Here is a 14,980-nt window from a genome sequence, read left to right as displayed (position 1 = left end):
AGTTTAAACTCAACGCTCAAAACTACACTCGACATGATTGCGCCACCTCTATTAAAACCACGCCTTTCTAAAACACAATTTCCTTGGTTCAGTGGTTACTTGCGTGACCTCAGGCAGAAGGCTAGAGGTTTAGAACGGAAATGGTATAGCTCCAAGTTAGAAGTATTCCACCTTGCGCGGTGTGATGCTATTTCTAGACTATAAGCACTACTGGCTACAAAGCGCACCTACTCTGATTTGGTCAACAAAAACAAGCATAACTCAAAGTTCACGTTCGATACGGTGGCACCACTTATACATGGACAACCACCTGTAAGTCGCTCTCCCTTTTCAGCACAGGACTTCTTGGATTACTTCAAGAAGAAAATAGAAGACATTAGGTTGAGCATATCCCAGCATGCTTTAACCCAGCCACTACACCCTGCTATTGAGGTGGGTGTTACCACTGAGGTGTTGCCTAGATTTACAGAGCTTGATAGTATCTCACTGTGTTTGCTGACGGAACTCGTAACATCTACAAAAAGCACAACCTGCTTGTTTGATCCTATACCAACAAAACTGTTTAAGGACCTGTGGCCCACTCTTGGGCCGACTGTGCTGGAAATTATTAATCTTTCTTTAACTTTTGGATCTGTTTCTAAATGTTTCAAACCTGCAGTGATTAAACCATTACTTTAGAAATCTAATCTTGACCCCAGTGTATTGAAAAACTATAGGCCGATGTCAAATCTATCATTTTGCTCTAAAGGTCTGGAAAAAGTGGTTTCACGGCAGCTTGTGGACCACCTTATACTGAGAATAATCTCTTTGAGCTACTGCAGTCTGCCTTTAGAAAATATCACTCCACAGAAATGGTTCTCACTAAAGTGGTGAATGATGTTCTACTTGCAATGGATTCGGACACCACTATGGTTCTGGTGCCGTTAGATCTCAGTGCTCCATTTGATACCGTGGATCATCATCAGTGGAGGCTCCAGAGATATTTTTCTGCAGGTGCTATGGGTGAGCTTGGCATTTTTATGAGTCTGCTATGCGCTCATGTGTCGCGATGGCTCTGTGCTAAACCTCTGCCACAGTCGCGTGCATGTTTACATATTGTAGCATTTAGAATAATAGTAGTGCTATGTAACTAAAAAGATTAATCCAGGTTTTGAGTATATTTCTTATTGTTACATGGGAAACAAGGTACCAGTAGATTCAGTAGATTCTCACAAATCCAACAAGACCAAGCATTCATGATATGCACACTCTTAAGGCTATGAAATTGGCCTATTAGTAAAAAAAAAAGTAGAACAGGGGGTGTTCACAATAATAGTAGTGTGGCATTCAGTCAGTGAGTTTGTCAATTTTGAGGAACAAACAGGTGTGAATCAGGTGTCCCCTATTTAAGGATGAAGCCAGCACCTGTTGAACATGCTTTTCTCTTTGAAAGCCTGAGGAAAATGGGATGTTCAAGACATTGTTCAGAAGAACAGCGTAGTTTGATTAAAAAGTTGATTAGAGAGGGGAAAACTTATACGCAGGTGCAAAAAATTACAGGCTGTTCATCTACAATGATCTCCAATGCTTTAAAATGGACAAAATAAAACAGAGATGCGTGGAAGAAAATGGAAAAACAACCATCAAAATGGATAGAAGAATAACCAGAATGGCAAAGGCTCACCCACTGATCAGCTCCAGGATGATCATATCAACTGGCCTAAAGAGAAATGGAGGAATATTTTGTGGACTGATGAGAGTAAAATTGTTCTTTTTGTGTCCAAGGACCGCAGACAGTTTGTGAGACAACCCCCAAACACTGAATTCAAGCCACAGTTCACAGTGAAGACAGTGAAGCATGGTTGTGCAAGCATCATGATATGGGCATGTTTCTCCTACTATGGTGTTGGGCCTATATATCGCATACCAGGTATCATGGATCAGTTTGGATATGTCAAAATACTTGAAGAGGTCATGTTGCCTTATGCTGAAGAGGACATGCCCTTGAACTGGGTGTTTCAACAAGACAATGACCCCAAGCACACTAGTAAACCAGCAAAATCTTGGTTCCAAACCAGTAACATTAATGCCTTGCAGATGTGAAGAAATCATGAAAAACTGTGGTTATACAACTAAATACTAGTTTAGTGATTCACAGGATTGCTAAAAAAGCAGTTTGAACATAATAGTTTTGAGTTTATAGCTTCAGCAGCAGATGCTACTATTATTGTGAACACCCCCTTTTCTACTTATTTTTAACTAATAGCCCAATTTCATAGCCTTAAGAGTGTGCATATCATGAATGCTTGGTCTTATTGGTTTGTGAGAATCTACTGAATCTACTGGTACCTTGTTTCCCATGTAACAATAACAAATATACTCAAAACCTGGATTAATCTTTTTAGTCACACAGCACTACTATTATTCTGAACACTACTGTATAGCCACATTCTGATCTGTGACAGTCACTAATGACATACAGAATGACCAAAATCACACACACAAACCCAGGCTACTATTCAATACAAATATCCATAGACCTCCACATGTAGCCTATAGCCTCAGGGAAAAAATGCCAACAGCAGGCAGAGAGAAAATCTTTCACCTAACATTGATGTCTTCATAACAGCACAATGTTGTTGTGTTTAAGGCTCCAATACATTCAAAACAGTGCAGCTAGAATTCTGATAAGAGTATATAAATAGAAGCACATTACACCTATACTCCATAACCTTCACTGGCTTCCTATCACCTACAGAATCCATTTTAAGATTGCTCTCATCACCCACCAATGCATCCATGGCAATGCCCCCACATACCTCAAAGACCTCCTCACTCCCCACACACCCTCCCGTTTCCTCCGTTCATACAACACTAATCTTCTCCGTCTCCCTTACACCAAACTTCACACCATGGGAGACAGGGCCTTCTGTTCAGCTGCCCCTCATATTTGGACCGCCCTCCCTGACAATCAGAGGGCTCCACAAACTGTGGAAGTTTTTTAAAAAGCCTCAGGACATACCTGTTTAGGCAGGCCTATCACAGGTCTCAATAATTTGAATCTGATGCATCTTAGTTTTTTATTCTATTTTATTATTTTATTTTGGTTTTATTACATACTGGTGACTGTTTTTATTTTAAGATTTTATGTTTTTATTCTCTTACTTATCCATGGTTTTATTTTTTTCCTGTAGCACTTTGAGATTTTTATTAATGAAAGGTGCCTTATTATTATTATTATTATTATTATGACATTGTTGAACGTAATGCTATTGAATGTCACGTTACACTCATTTTGTGTAAAACAATCAGTTATGTTGATGAATGTTTATTTTCTTTTATGAGTGGAATATTTATCTAATCACATAAATCTGTAAATACCAGAAGTGTCTTACTGTGGAAAACTGAAAGGATGATGTCATCTCCCTGCCTCTGTAACATGTTAACAGTGTAATTTAAGTCTAACTTAGCATTGTTTTTTTTTTCTTGGTGGTGGGACAAAGTGCTGGCGTCCTCCAGCTCAGTCTGAGAAACTCACCCAGAGCAGACAAACACTGAGGGGCTTCTTTAAAAACTCGAATTAATTAACACATTTTCAGACGTCATCTTCCAAAACAAGGATGTCATGTACACAACAGTTTTCATCTGATGATGATGAATGCTGGCAACAGGTCAGATTAAAAGACTTTATTTAATCCGTGAGCCGGCTTCTAAAGTGTTAGCTTTCATTGCTACATTAGCCCCATGTCGTCTTCTCCATTTTTTGTGGAAGCGTTACAGCACTACATACAGGCCTAGTATGTGTACTACAGCACTTCCACGCGGTTTCCCTGGATCTGTGACAATGGAGATATTTATTGAATGCAACACTTTTTGAAAATGACAAAGAAAAAGATTGTATAGCAGAAGTTTCAGTGTAGACAAGACCTTAAAAACATGGGATGAAATTAAATAATAAATGACGAATTATTTTCTTGGGGTGCTATGACAAATCCAGGGGGAGCTCTAGCACCCCCTTGGCGCCGCCCATGATCATTATATTTTACTCGATAGGCTGGAGAATCATTTTGGGATTACTAGAAGTGCCCTTGCCTGGTTGACGTTATACATGTCCAGTCGTTCTCACTGTGTTTTGCACAATAACACTACCTTTAACCTTAGTGACATGAAATTTGGGGTTCCACAGGGATCTGTCTTTGGCCCCCTGCTTTTCTCCCTTTATATAGCACCCCTTGGTCATATACTGCGGCGTTTTGTGATTGCCTTTCACTGCTGTGCTGATGATACTCAATTGTACATGCAGATAACTGCTGGTAATCTTGTTCACATAAAATCCTTAAAAGATTGTCTTGCATCAGTGAGAAGCTGGATGTCTAGCAATTTCCTACTTTTAAACTCTGATAAGACTGAAATGATGGTTCGTAGTCCAGTGAGACGTCGCCATCAATTTGACCAGCTAGCGTTTAGCCTAGGCTCATGTGTCATACATCATACTGACAAAGTGAGGAACCTTGGAGTAATTTTTGATCCTACATTGTCCTTTGACCTCCAGATTAGCTATATTATGAGGACTGCTTTCTTCCATCTGGGAAATATAGCGAAGATTCATCCCATCCTGTCTATGGCTGATGCTGAGACCTTGATTCATGCATTTGTCTCTTCTACATTGGATTATTGCAATGTTTTATTTTCTGGTTTACCATAGTCCAGCATTAGGGGTCTCCAACTGGTTCAAAATGCTGCTGCCAGACTTTTGACACGAAGCAGAAAGTTTGACCATATTACACCCAATTTGGCATCCCTTCACTGGCTTCCTGTACCAGTGACATCAGATTTTAAGGTTCTGCTACTATTCTATAAAACTGTTCATGGACTGGCACCTCCCTACTTAGCTGACCTAATTAAACCTTATGTACCGGCCCGGGCTTTGCGTTCTCAGGGTGCAGGACTACTTTGTGTCCCTAGAGTGAATAAGAAGTCTGCAGGTTATAGAGCTTTCTCTTATCGTGCCCCTGTTCTGTGGAATGATCTCTCTGCATCAATAAAGCAATCAGATTCTGTGGAGACTTTCAAGTCCAGAATTAAGACACACTTATTTTCCCTTTCGTATGGCTAGCATACTGGTATAGTTTTTTTTTACGCTTTTTATTCTTTTAATTAATTTTATTAGTAAACGGTGCGTGCCGTGGCATCAACTTTACCTAAATTCTGGGTCTTTTAGTGAAGCCAGTGAATCAGATTCTGTGAAAACTTTCAAGTCTCAAGTTTCAAGACTCACTTATTTTCCCTGTCGTATGGCTAGCATACTGGCATATTATGTTACTATGCTTTTTACTTTTTTACTCTTTTACTGTGCTTTTTAAAAAATATTTTATTATGCATCCATAATAAAATATTATGGAAGGCTAATTAACTGAATTAGCCTTCAGTTAATTCAAAATGCTGCAGCTAGAGTACTGACAGGGACTAGAAGTAGAGAGCATATTTCACCCATATTGGCTTCTCTTCATTGGCTTCCTGTTAATTCTAGAATAGAATTTAAAATTCTTCTTCTTACTTATAAGGTTTTGAATACTCAGGTCCCATCTTATCTTAGGGACCTCATAGTACCATATCACCCCAATAGAGCGCTTTGCTCTCAGACTGCAGGCTTACTTGTAGTTCCTAGGGTTTGTAAGAGTAGAATGGGAGGCAGAGCCTTCAGCTTTCAGGCTCCTCTCCTCTGGAACCAGCTCCCAATTCGGATCAGGAAGACAGACACCCTCTCTGCTTTTAAGATTAGGCTTAAAACTTTCCTTTTTGCTAAAACTTATAGTTAGGGCTGGATCAGGTGACCCTGAACCATCCCTTAGTTATGCTGCTATAGACTTAGACTGCTGGGGGGTTCCCATGATGCACTGTGTGTTTCTTTCTCTTTTTGCTCTATATGCACCACTCTGCATTTAATCATTAGCGATTGATCTCTGCTCTCTTCCACAGCATGTCTTTTTCCTGGTTCTCTCCCTCAGCCCCAACCAGTCCCAGCAGAAGACTGCCCCTCCCTGAGCCTGGTTCTGCTGGAGGTTTCTTCCTGTTAAAAGGGAGTTTTTCCTTCCCACTGTCACCAAGTGCTTGCTCACAGGGGGTCGTTTTGACCGTTGGGGTTTTTCCGTAATTATTGTATGGCTTTGCCTTACAATATAAAGCGTCTTGGGGCAACTGTTTGTTGTGATTTGGCGCTATATAAATAAAATTGATTTGATGCTTTTTAAAATCTTTTAATTAATTTTATTTTTTTATTGTTTTGTGTGACGCGTCTTGAGGAGACTCTGTTATGATTTGCTGCTATACAAAATGAATACATTGAAAAAATTGAATTGAATTACCATTCATCACCGTTCATCAGTCTGAACTGCAGCATTTTGTGTTCGATGTGTTTGTGTGCAAAACAGAGTTCTGAGGAAACTTTTACTTTGTATTTTACAAATTTACAGGGTTTCTTGCTTGCTGGTGTATGTTCTGGGTCAAGAGAATTTCAAAGGGGAGGAAAAAAACTTTAGTAAATTCCTTTTAAAAGCTTTGGAAAGGAGCAGATGTATCAGCGTAAACCAGCAGCAGATTATCATCATCATCATCAGTCTGAGGGGAGGAAGGAAGCCCTTTAGAGATGTTTATGTTTCTCAGATAAGCGAGTTCAGGGATGAACACGTTACCGTTTATTCCGTCAACAATCAGCATGAACCCGTCCACGTGAAAGTCTCAGAGGACATTTTCATGTGTGCAGGACTTGTTAAACAGAACTCAATAAAAAGTCAGCATTTTGTTTACATAAAGTCTGATTGTGTGTTTGTGTGACATACAGCACTGAATTTTGTCTGTTTCAAGCCAAACATCTGCTGAAAACAGCAGAGCAGATGGATATGTGGATCTTTAAGAAGGTTTAATATGAAAAAGCAAACATGTGACTCTCATAGGTGGCTCCACTGAGATTTTTGCACAATATGCATGTTTTAAATGGTAAATGAATGGTCAGTGGACTGTATTTGTATAGTGCTTCTCCATCACCAACAGAAGCTCAACGCGCTTTGCAATGATGCCTTGCATTCACACAGACACATACACGCCAATGTCAGGCTGCTGCCATACAAGGTGCTCACTACACACTGGAAGCAACTAGGGGATTAAGGACCTTGCCCAAGGGCCCTTAGTGACTTTCTGGTCAGGCTGGGATTTGAACCGAGGATCCTCTGGTCTCAAGCCCAACACTTTCACCACTAGACCAAACTTTCGTAACAGTTATGTTTCTGTGTTCATGATGCGTCAACTGGTGGCCGGTATTTGTCTGAGCTCATTATGCGCAGCCCATGGTGACTTGTGATAGGCACATGACTGGAAAAACATTTTCACGTTGATTTAAATAGAAACCAGTTATTGTGCATTTTATTTTGAAAACAATGTCATAAATTTGTGCTAACATGAATCATTGTGACAGGTGGGGCGGCATAGCAACACAATTGTTCATTTTTGTGTTAAAAGCATGGAAATGGAACATATATTCTAAATTAACTAATGTTTATTTTCAGATATGGAGCCATCCTGGAGCTGACCTCTAATGAGCTACAGGGGTCAATAAAGACTTACATGGGGTCAAACTATTAAAATGCTCCAATCAATTTGAAAATTATACCACATTATTTGTCTGATCATAATGATTCCAAAAAAGGTATAGTTTGGACTATCTATGACTGAACGTTCTGCAGTTATGGGGTAAAAACAGCAAAAATGGTGACAAAGGTCAGTTTCATTTGTGCAAGGGTCAAAGTTAAAGTTTCTCCAATTTTGGTAAAAAAAAAAAACAAAATGATGAAAATTATTGGTTGAGTTAATAGTATTTTAAAAAGGAATAGTTTGCACCATCTGTCATGCTTAGTTATCATGTTACGAGGTAACATGTCATACGTCATAGAATCCAATGGACGTCAACCTTGTTTGACCTTTACTTTTGAGACCAAACTTTCAACACAATCAAAACTTTTCCATTTCTTGATCCTTTTTTATTTCAACAAATTTTTTTTTACCCCATAACTCCAGAACATTCTGTCATAGACAGTCTAAACTATACCTTTTTGGAATTGTTATGATCAGTTTTCAACATGAATGGAGTACTTAAAATTTTGACCCCTGTGTAATTCTTTATTGACCCCTGTAGCTCATTAGAGGTCAGCTCCAGGATGGCTCCATATCTGAAAATAAACATTAGTTAAATTAGAATATGTGTGCCAAATTCCATGCTTTTATCACAAAATGAACAACTTTTATGGAAATTTTAGCTAAGCTGCACCCCTACCTGTAAATCTTCACACCCACCTGTTAAAGGTGCATTATGTAGTTTACAGCAACATCTAGTGTCCAGGATTCACACGTGAGAGTACTGAGTGGGACGCAATCTGAAACCTCACCACTAGATGTTGCTGTAAACTACATAATGTCCATTTAAAGCATGAAAACATTTAATGGAGGCTCAGACGATCGGCGGTTAATGGTTTACTCACCAAGGTTGACGAAGCTCATCACCGTGTCTGCCTCGCTGACCACCGTCCCCAGCGGTGGCGTGTGTGTGCTAAGGGTCGGCAGGGCCGCGTGGTTCACGTGACCCAACCTGTCCCCCCCTCCAAACCTGTTCGTCCCCGGCCCGCTACCCAGGATTTCATTCCCTTCATCGCCCCCCTCAGCTGACATTGCGTGGTACAGGTCCAACATAAACAACGGTGCTGAGGAGGGGGGCCGGAGCGGTGGGTGAGGTCTGGGTCGCCCCGGCAGACCCAAGATGGACAGAATCTCCTTCTGCATCTCCTTCTTCTCGCGGCCGCTGAGCCGACGGAAGCTGGAGTGGACCACGGCCTCGGCCTGCTGGCTCCACAGCGAGAGGCAGAGCAAGAGCAGGAGGAGCGAGCGGCGGAGGCTGGAGAAGGTGGAGAGGTCCAAGGTCATAGCTGAACTGATAGCAGAGATGTTTTCAGATTCTGTGTCCTCAGTCAACCCGTTCAGAGGAGACACAGCACTTTCACCACCTTAAAGTTCCTCTTTCTCCCTCGCCCACCTTCTGTGATCTCAGAGAAAAGGAGCGGTGTGAGCGCCGCGGCTCTACTCATGCAGCAGGAGAAACAGAGATAATGAGAGTGAGGACATAATTACAAGCACAGGACTCTGAGTCTGGACAAACAAAACCCCTGTGTACCGAAAGCCGTTTCAACACCACCACACGTCTCAAAGAGCAGCTGCAGATCCGTCACTGTGGCGACTCACATTCCAGATGTTTTTCTGAATCCATGTTAGAGAAACTGTGTAATTCCAGAGAATCTATAGAGCCGTCGTGTTTGAGACTCAGAAGCAGTCGGCGGGACGGAAACTCCCTCCTGTTTCTGCCACCACCTCAAGTCACTAATCCTTCCTCCCATCTCACCATCCTGAGGAGACCTCCTTTTTCTCCTCCTTTATGTCTCCACCCATCTTTCTTTACATCTGTGCCTCCTTTCATTGCGTCCAGGCGGACCAGTGGGATGAGGTCCTCTTTAATTAAACCTCAACCTCAACCAAGAATGTGACTATTTTCTACAGAGGTCACAACATGAATATTCAGCACTGTGGAGTCATCACTTTTTAAAATCTCTGTCAGCATTTACATCAGAACTTTACAGAAGTCCATTCCTGCTTTAGAATTGTGGCCAGGGTTCCCTCAGAACTAAGACCCGGCCTCTCATGACTACTGCCCAACTTGTCATAAGTTTGACTGTGTTACATAGTTACAGTAATGTCATGGAATCACGACTCTGCAGCTTTCAAAATTACGAGTTCTTCTCCAGTAAATCATCACCCAGCTTCAGGCAAAAAGGACGTCCGCCTGTCTGTGTCTTGTCATGATGCATCTTTCAGAATTATGACTTAATGTCTCATAATTATCACCTGCACATAATTTTTGCCACCTGGTGTCATGACCTTGTGTGTCCTAGAATTATGACCAAATAGCCTGTAATCGCAAAATTATGACTTAAAAAAATATAGCCAGCACATTAGAGAATTGAAGCCCGTCATCTTGCAGTCACGCGTTAGTGTCTTGTAAATACAACCTAACGCCTTGTAATTATAACCAAAGATAAAAAAAAAAAATCTGAGTTATTGAGTTGTGTTTGTGAAGTAGGATTCATTTATGAGAAACTGCTGCTGAGTAATGATGGAATAGTGAGATAGCAGGGGGTTTTTTCCAAGCTTTGTAACCAGTGCCATCAGCGACACCTAATGAGACACCTTTTTATGGGCCATCAGTTGAGGCTGAATCAGCTGATATTAAATTGCACTGACAAGGGGCAGGAGTGTTTTCTAATTACTGATAGATTTCAGCTGATGTCTTGGCTTTCCATGCCTTTTTGTAGCCCCCCCCCCCCCCCCCCCCCCTTCAGGTGTACAGTACTTTTTCCATATCATTTCACATTATTACACATAACTGAATTTATGGACAACTATGGTTTGATTTCTTTGCATGTGTGGATTACTTGGGTTCTTATCAACATTTGGTGAAAATTTCATGTCAGTAGCACCTTTAGAAAAACACATACTGAGAAAAATTGTGACGTGTTCAGTACTTATTTTACCTGAACCTCAAGAACAATACAATTTTCTCCACAATAAAACAGTAATAAAGATATTCTGCATGAACAGATCCAACATTTAGTTTCTAGAATATGATATTTTACCATTTCAGCATGGCTGCCAGAAGCTATCTTGGATTAATTACCTCATCTCTCTGAAGGAATAAAGATGAATATGAAAGGCAAATTACATTTTATGGACATCTTATAAAGGCATATAAGACAAACACTGCAATTCATTAACTACAACACAATTTCGTGATTTAGACCTGGTGGCCATCTTGAAAACCACCTTGAATGATCCCCAAAAGAAAAAATATCAAAGGAATCTGACTTAGGGACCTCAAAATAGTTATAATAAGACATATTACATGAATAGATAAAACACTTGGTTCCTGGAGCCTGACTTTTTCAGCCATATTGAATTTGACAGGAGTGCTTCGGTCATGATATTTCTGTGTTCCTTAACTCTTATATAGGTACAAAAAAATAAATAATTACATAGGTGTCCTGTGCCAATAATTCATAAAAGAACTTTAGTTTCTACAAAAGTGTCAGATTTGGTGGCTGTCGGCCATCTTTGATTGGAACCTTCAAGGGGCACTTTTGGCTTGGCATTACATCAGAATTTGTTTAGATCCATTAGACATCTTCACCTGCTCCACAAATTAGGGGTGGTGGCCAAGTGGTTAGTGCGCTTGGTTCCCGGTTCGAATCCCGCCCCTGCCACATATTTCTCCATGTAATATGGAGTTGCGTCAGGAAGGGCATCCAGCGTAAAACTTGTTCCAATTCACCTTGGAGCTGCTGTGGCGATCCAGAGTGCAAAACAAGGGAGCAGCCAAAGGGACTTACTATCTGCTCTACTAATTTAAACAGGTGTGGCTGCTTAGTAGAGCAGCCACACCTGCTCTACTAAGCAGGTGTGGCTGAAGTTGTAATGGGTCAGTCCATCTCAGATCAACCAGTGAATTAAACACCTCCTCCAATTTTTATGAAATTTGGTATATAGGTAACTCATAGCCAGAAAAGCCAGAATTTCAAATTTTAACTTGATCAGAACAGTAGTTTTCGAGATATCGCAATTTCATTTTTTAACATTTTCGCGAAAAGGGTGCAGCTGCCAAATTTCAAATTGCTGTAACTCAGCAACCACTGAGCCAATTTTAAAAAACAAGACATTTCTGTAATGGGGAGAACTATAAGGAATCTAAAACTGCATTTGGGTACTTTTGAGTTGGATGACCTTTTTGACCTATATTTTGATCCTGAAATTGACACTGATGGACACACCCGACCTCTTCGGCCCCATTATGAAAATTAATAAAAATCATAAAAATTGGAGGGAGGTGTGGTTTAAAAATGCCATTTTGGCGGGTGATTTGAGATGGACTGACCCCAGTCCAAAGCTGCTGCGGCTCATTTTTAGCCAGCAGAACTTATGCCCAAATAGAGTCTGCCTTCAGCAGCACAGAAAGCTGTTGATGGATGTTGAACAGTTGTTCTCTTGTAAAGCTGCAGATTTTGAGTAAATCTGTGATTTCCTGTTGAAGGATTCGTTCGTTTACGGAGTGCGTAAAGTGAACAAGTCGGCAGGTAATAAATGACTCAAACAGTGACTCAAACAGAGTCCTGAGGTTGGACTGTTTATGTCCTCATTCTTCAAAGCAAACTGCTGCAAACGGAGCAAACCAACGTGACTGACCACAGGTCATTTATTCCCGGTCCAAACACCGGGAACAAACTCACAGCAAGAACACAAAACAGATCTCCATCCCAGAGTGAAGCAATGAGAAGGACAGAGAAAGGAGGGATGGAGTGAAAATAAGGGAGCGAGTGTGCAAAAAAAAAGTCAGACATCATCTCCAGTGGAAACACGAAACAAACAGGAAAAACGTACTTTCAAATTCTCATTTTCTCAAAAAGCCATGTCAAACTGATCCAAAAGTTAAGAAAAATGTCAACAAATAAAGAGGCCGGCGAACCTGCTGCAGACGGAGGCGGGCAAGTTCTGATCTGTAACAGGATAATTACATCCGGTCACCCTGGAACACAAAATCACACAGGAGGAAAAAGGTTATTACACACACATACACACACACACACGCAACTCTGACAAGCCCCAAAATTTTAATTCAAGAAAACAGAACATAAAAAAAAATGTAAAAACCCAGGCTTGAGTCCTCTTTTTAAGAAAATCCTGTTTCACTGCACTATAAAGCTGTAAAACTGGTGATGAATCAGACAAAAGCTGCATTATGCAGTTTCTTCAATCACAGCCACAAGCTTCAAACTCCTTCACTTGTCTAGGTTTTCTTGGTGGCTTCCCTCACGAGTCTCCTTCCTTGCTCATTCACTGTTTTTAAGAACTGCCTCATTCTAATCCATACAGACTGACCGTTTAACTAGAGCACCACACTCATCGAGCGCAAACCTTCACCAACACTAGTTTCCAATTTCACAAAATTTTACCTTGGAAAAAAAATTTCAAGGTCAAAGTCCTGTTAGAAGTGACTAAATGTTGCTGCTGTTTTTGCACAATAGAGATTGGTGATACTCCACGAAACACACTTTGGAGACTTAATACAGGTGCTTTAAACAACCCCCAGTTTGTGGCTCAGATGAGAAGGGAAATAAAACAATTTTTGGAGATTAATGACACGGGAGAGGTTGATTCGTCCATAGTATGGGACACTTTAAAAGCTGTAATCCGGGGAAAAGTTTTTTCTTGGTGTGCCTATAATAAACAAGGAAAACAATTAAGACGGACAGACCTTAACAAAAAATTGAAAAACTTAGAAATCAAACATAAAACAAACAATGCCCTAATCGTTTTAATGAGAAAATACTAATTGAAATAAATTTGTTGTACACGCAGGAAATTGAAAAGAAGTTTGTCTTTGTAAAACAAAAATATTATGAAGCTGGTCCTAAAGCATCAAAAATCTCGCTAGAAGACTGCAAAAAGAAAGAGCAGACAGTACAATATACAAAATTAAAGATCCCAACTCTGGCATTGTATTCTATAAACAAGAAGAATTACAAAAAGCTTTTGAGAAGTATTATAAAAATCTGTACACACAACCCCTTTGGGAGAGTGAATTGCATATGGAGGTTTTTCTAAAGTCACTCAACTTACCTAGTTTATCTGAAGGACACAATAACATATTGACCACTAAAATTTCAGAGAGCGAAGCTAAGTGGCACCATCTCTAGGCTAAAGGCTAACAAGACTCCAGACCCAGACGACTTTTCTCCAGACTGGTACGAAGTATTTCAGAATGAACTCTTGCCAAGCCATTTAAGGGCTTTAATACAGTTTTTAAAACAATCAAAAATGTCACCTTCATGGAGTGAAGCAGTTATCTCAATCATCCCTAAAGAAGGAAAAGAAAAGTTGGAATGTGGGTCATACGGGCCGATTTCCGTGTTGAATGTTGATTATAAATTGTTCACAGCTATTCTTACTAAGAGACAGGAGAAGATGCTTCCATACCTCATACACACAGATAAACTGTACATTGTGGGTACATTGTGATTTTGTTCATGTTATTCGTACACTATATAATAAACCATCTGCTAGAATTAATATTAACAGATTGTCTGTCAGATACCTGTTATGTGTCGGACGCAGCTCGGAGAACCGACCAGCGTTTGAAGGACCCAGTATGAAATAAGCAGAGCACGGTACAAAGGCTAACTGAATTTAATACATAACAGTGATACAAAAAATAACAAAAGAAAGTGCGGCCTGGCGTGGTGCGCTCCCAGCAGCGCTAACGGTCCGGAGCCAGAAGCTGTTCGGACCCAAGGACCCCGCCGACACCCCCCAGGTGGCCGCAACAAACCGAGTCTGTGAAAGAAGGAACCATTATGTGAGTCCACACTCTACACACAGAGAGAACACTTAAAGGTGTACAAACAGCAAACACTTCCTGGCTTGATTACCAATCAGCTTCCCAACCTGCAGGCATGGAACATCCAGTTCACAAAACTCCACTGCAGTAGAAGCCGATACATGACTAACATACAGCTCAATATAATAAAGGTGTGAGGGACACCACATTTACTGACTGTATAAATGTTAGTCACAAAATCTAACGTACCTCAGGAAGTGTGCTGACGAGCGTGAGACCTCACCCCCTCCTCTTTCACAGACCGTGCATCAAACCCTGGACGTTCTCTGCATCCACTGATGATGAGATGGCTCCCGAGACGACGATCTCACCCGTCTGGTCACAAGGTCGGGTCTCTGGCAAATACACACTGTATACTCCAGTCTTAAATGCCACCATGTTCCAATCCATATAGATGCACCTCAGCTGTGAGTCCTGACGAGCCGCAGGTGATCAGGGTGAGGTCCTGATAACCTCAGC

General features: G+C 40.8%; 1 protein-coding gene across 1 annotated transcript in view; it reads right to left on the bottom strand.

Moving 5' to 3' along the window:
• Positions 1-9,744, bottom strand: part of bmp8a (bone morphogenetic protein 8a) — a 49,286-nt gene extending 39,542 nt beyond the window's left edge. Inside the window, exon 1 of the mRNA XM_034161358.1 lies at positions 8,511-9,744. Within this exon, the coding sequence (XP_034017249.1) occupies positions 8,511-8,949 (439 nt within the window). The 5' untranslated portion in view covers positions 8,950-9,744. The remainder of the gene's footprint in view (positions 1-8,510) is intronic.
• Positions 9,745-14,980: the final 5,236 nt, after the last annotated feature.

This window comes from Thalassophryne amazonica, chromosome 20 (assembly GCF_902500255.1).
Source record: "Thalassophryne amazonica chromosome 20, fThaAma1.1, whole genome shotgun sequence".
Classification (NCBI taxonomy): domain Eukaryota; kingdom Metazoa; phylum Chordata; class Actinopteri; order Batrachoidiformes; family Batrachoididae; genus Thalassophryne; species Thalassophryne amazonica.
Note: the sequence above shows the minus strand (reverse complement) of the source record. Positions and strands in the feature narration are given on the sequence as shown.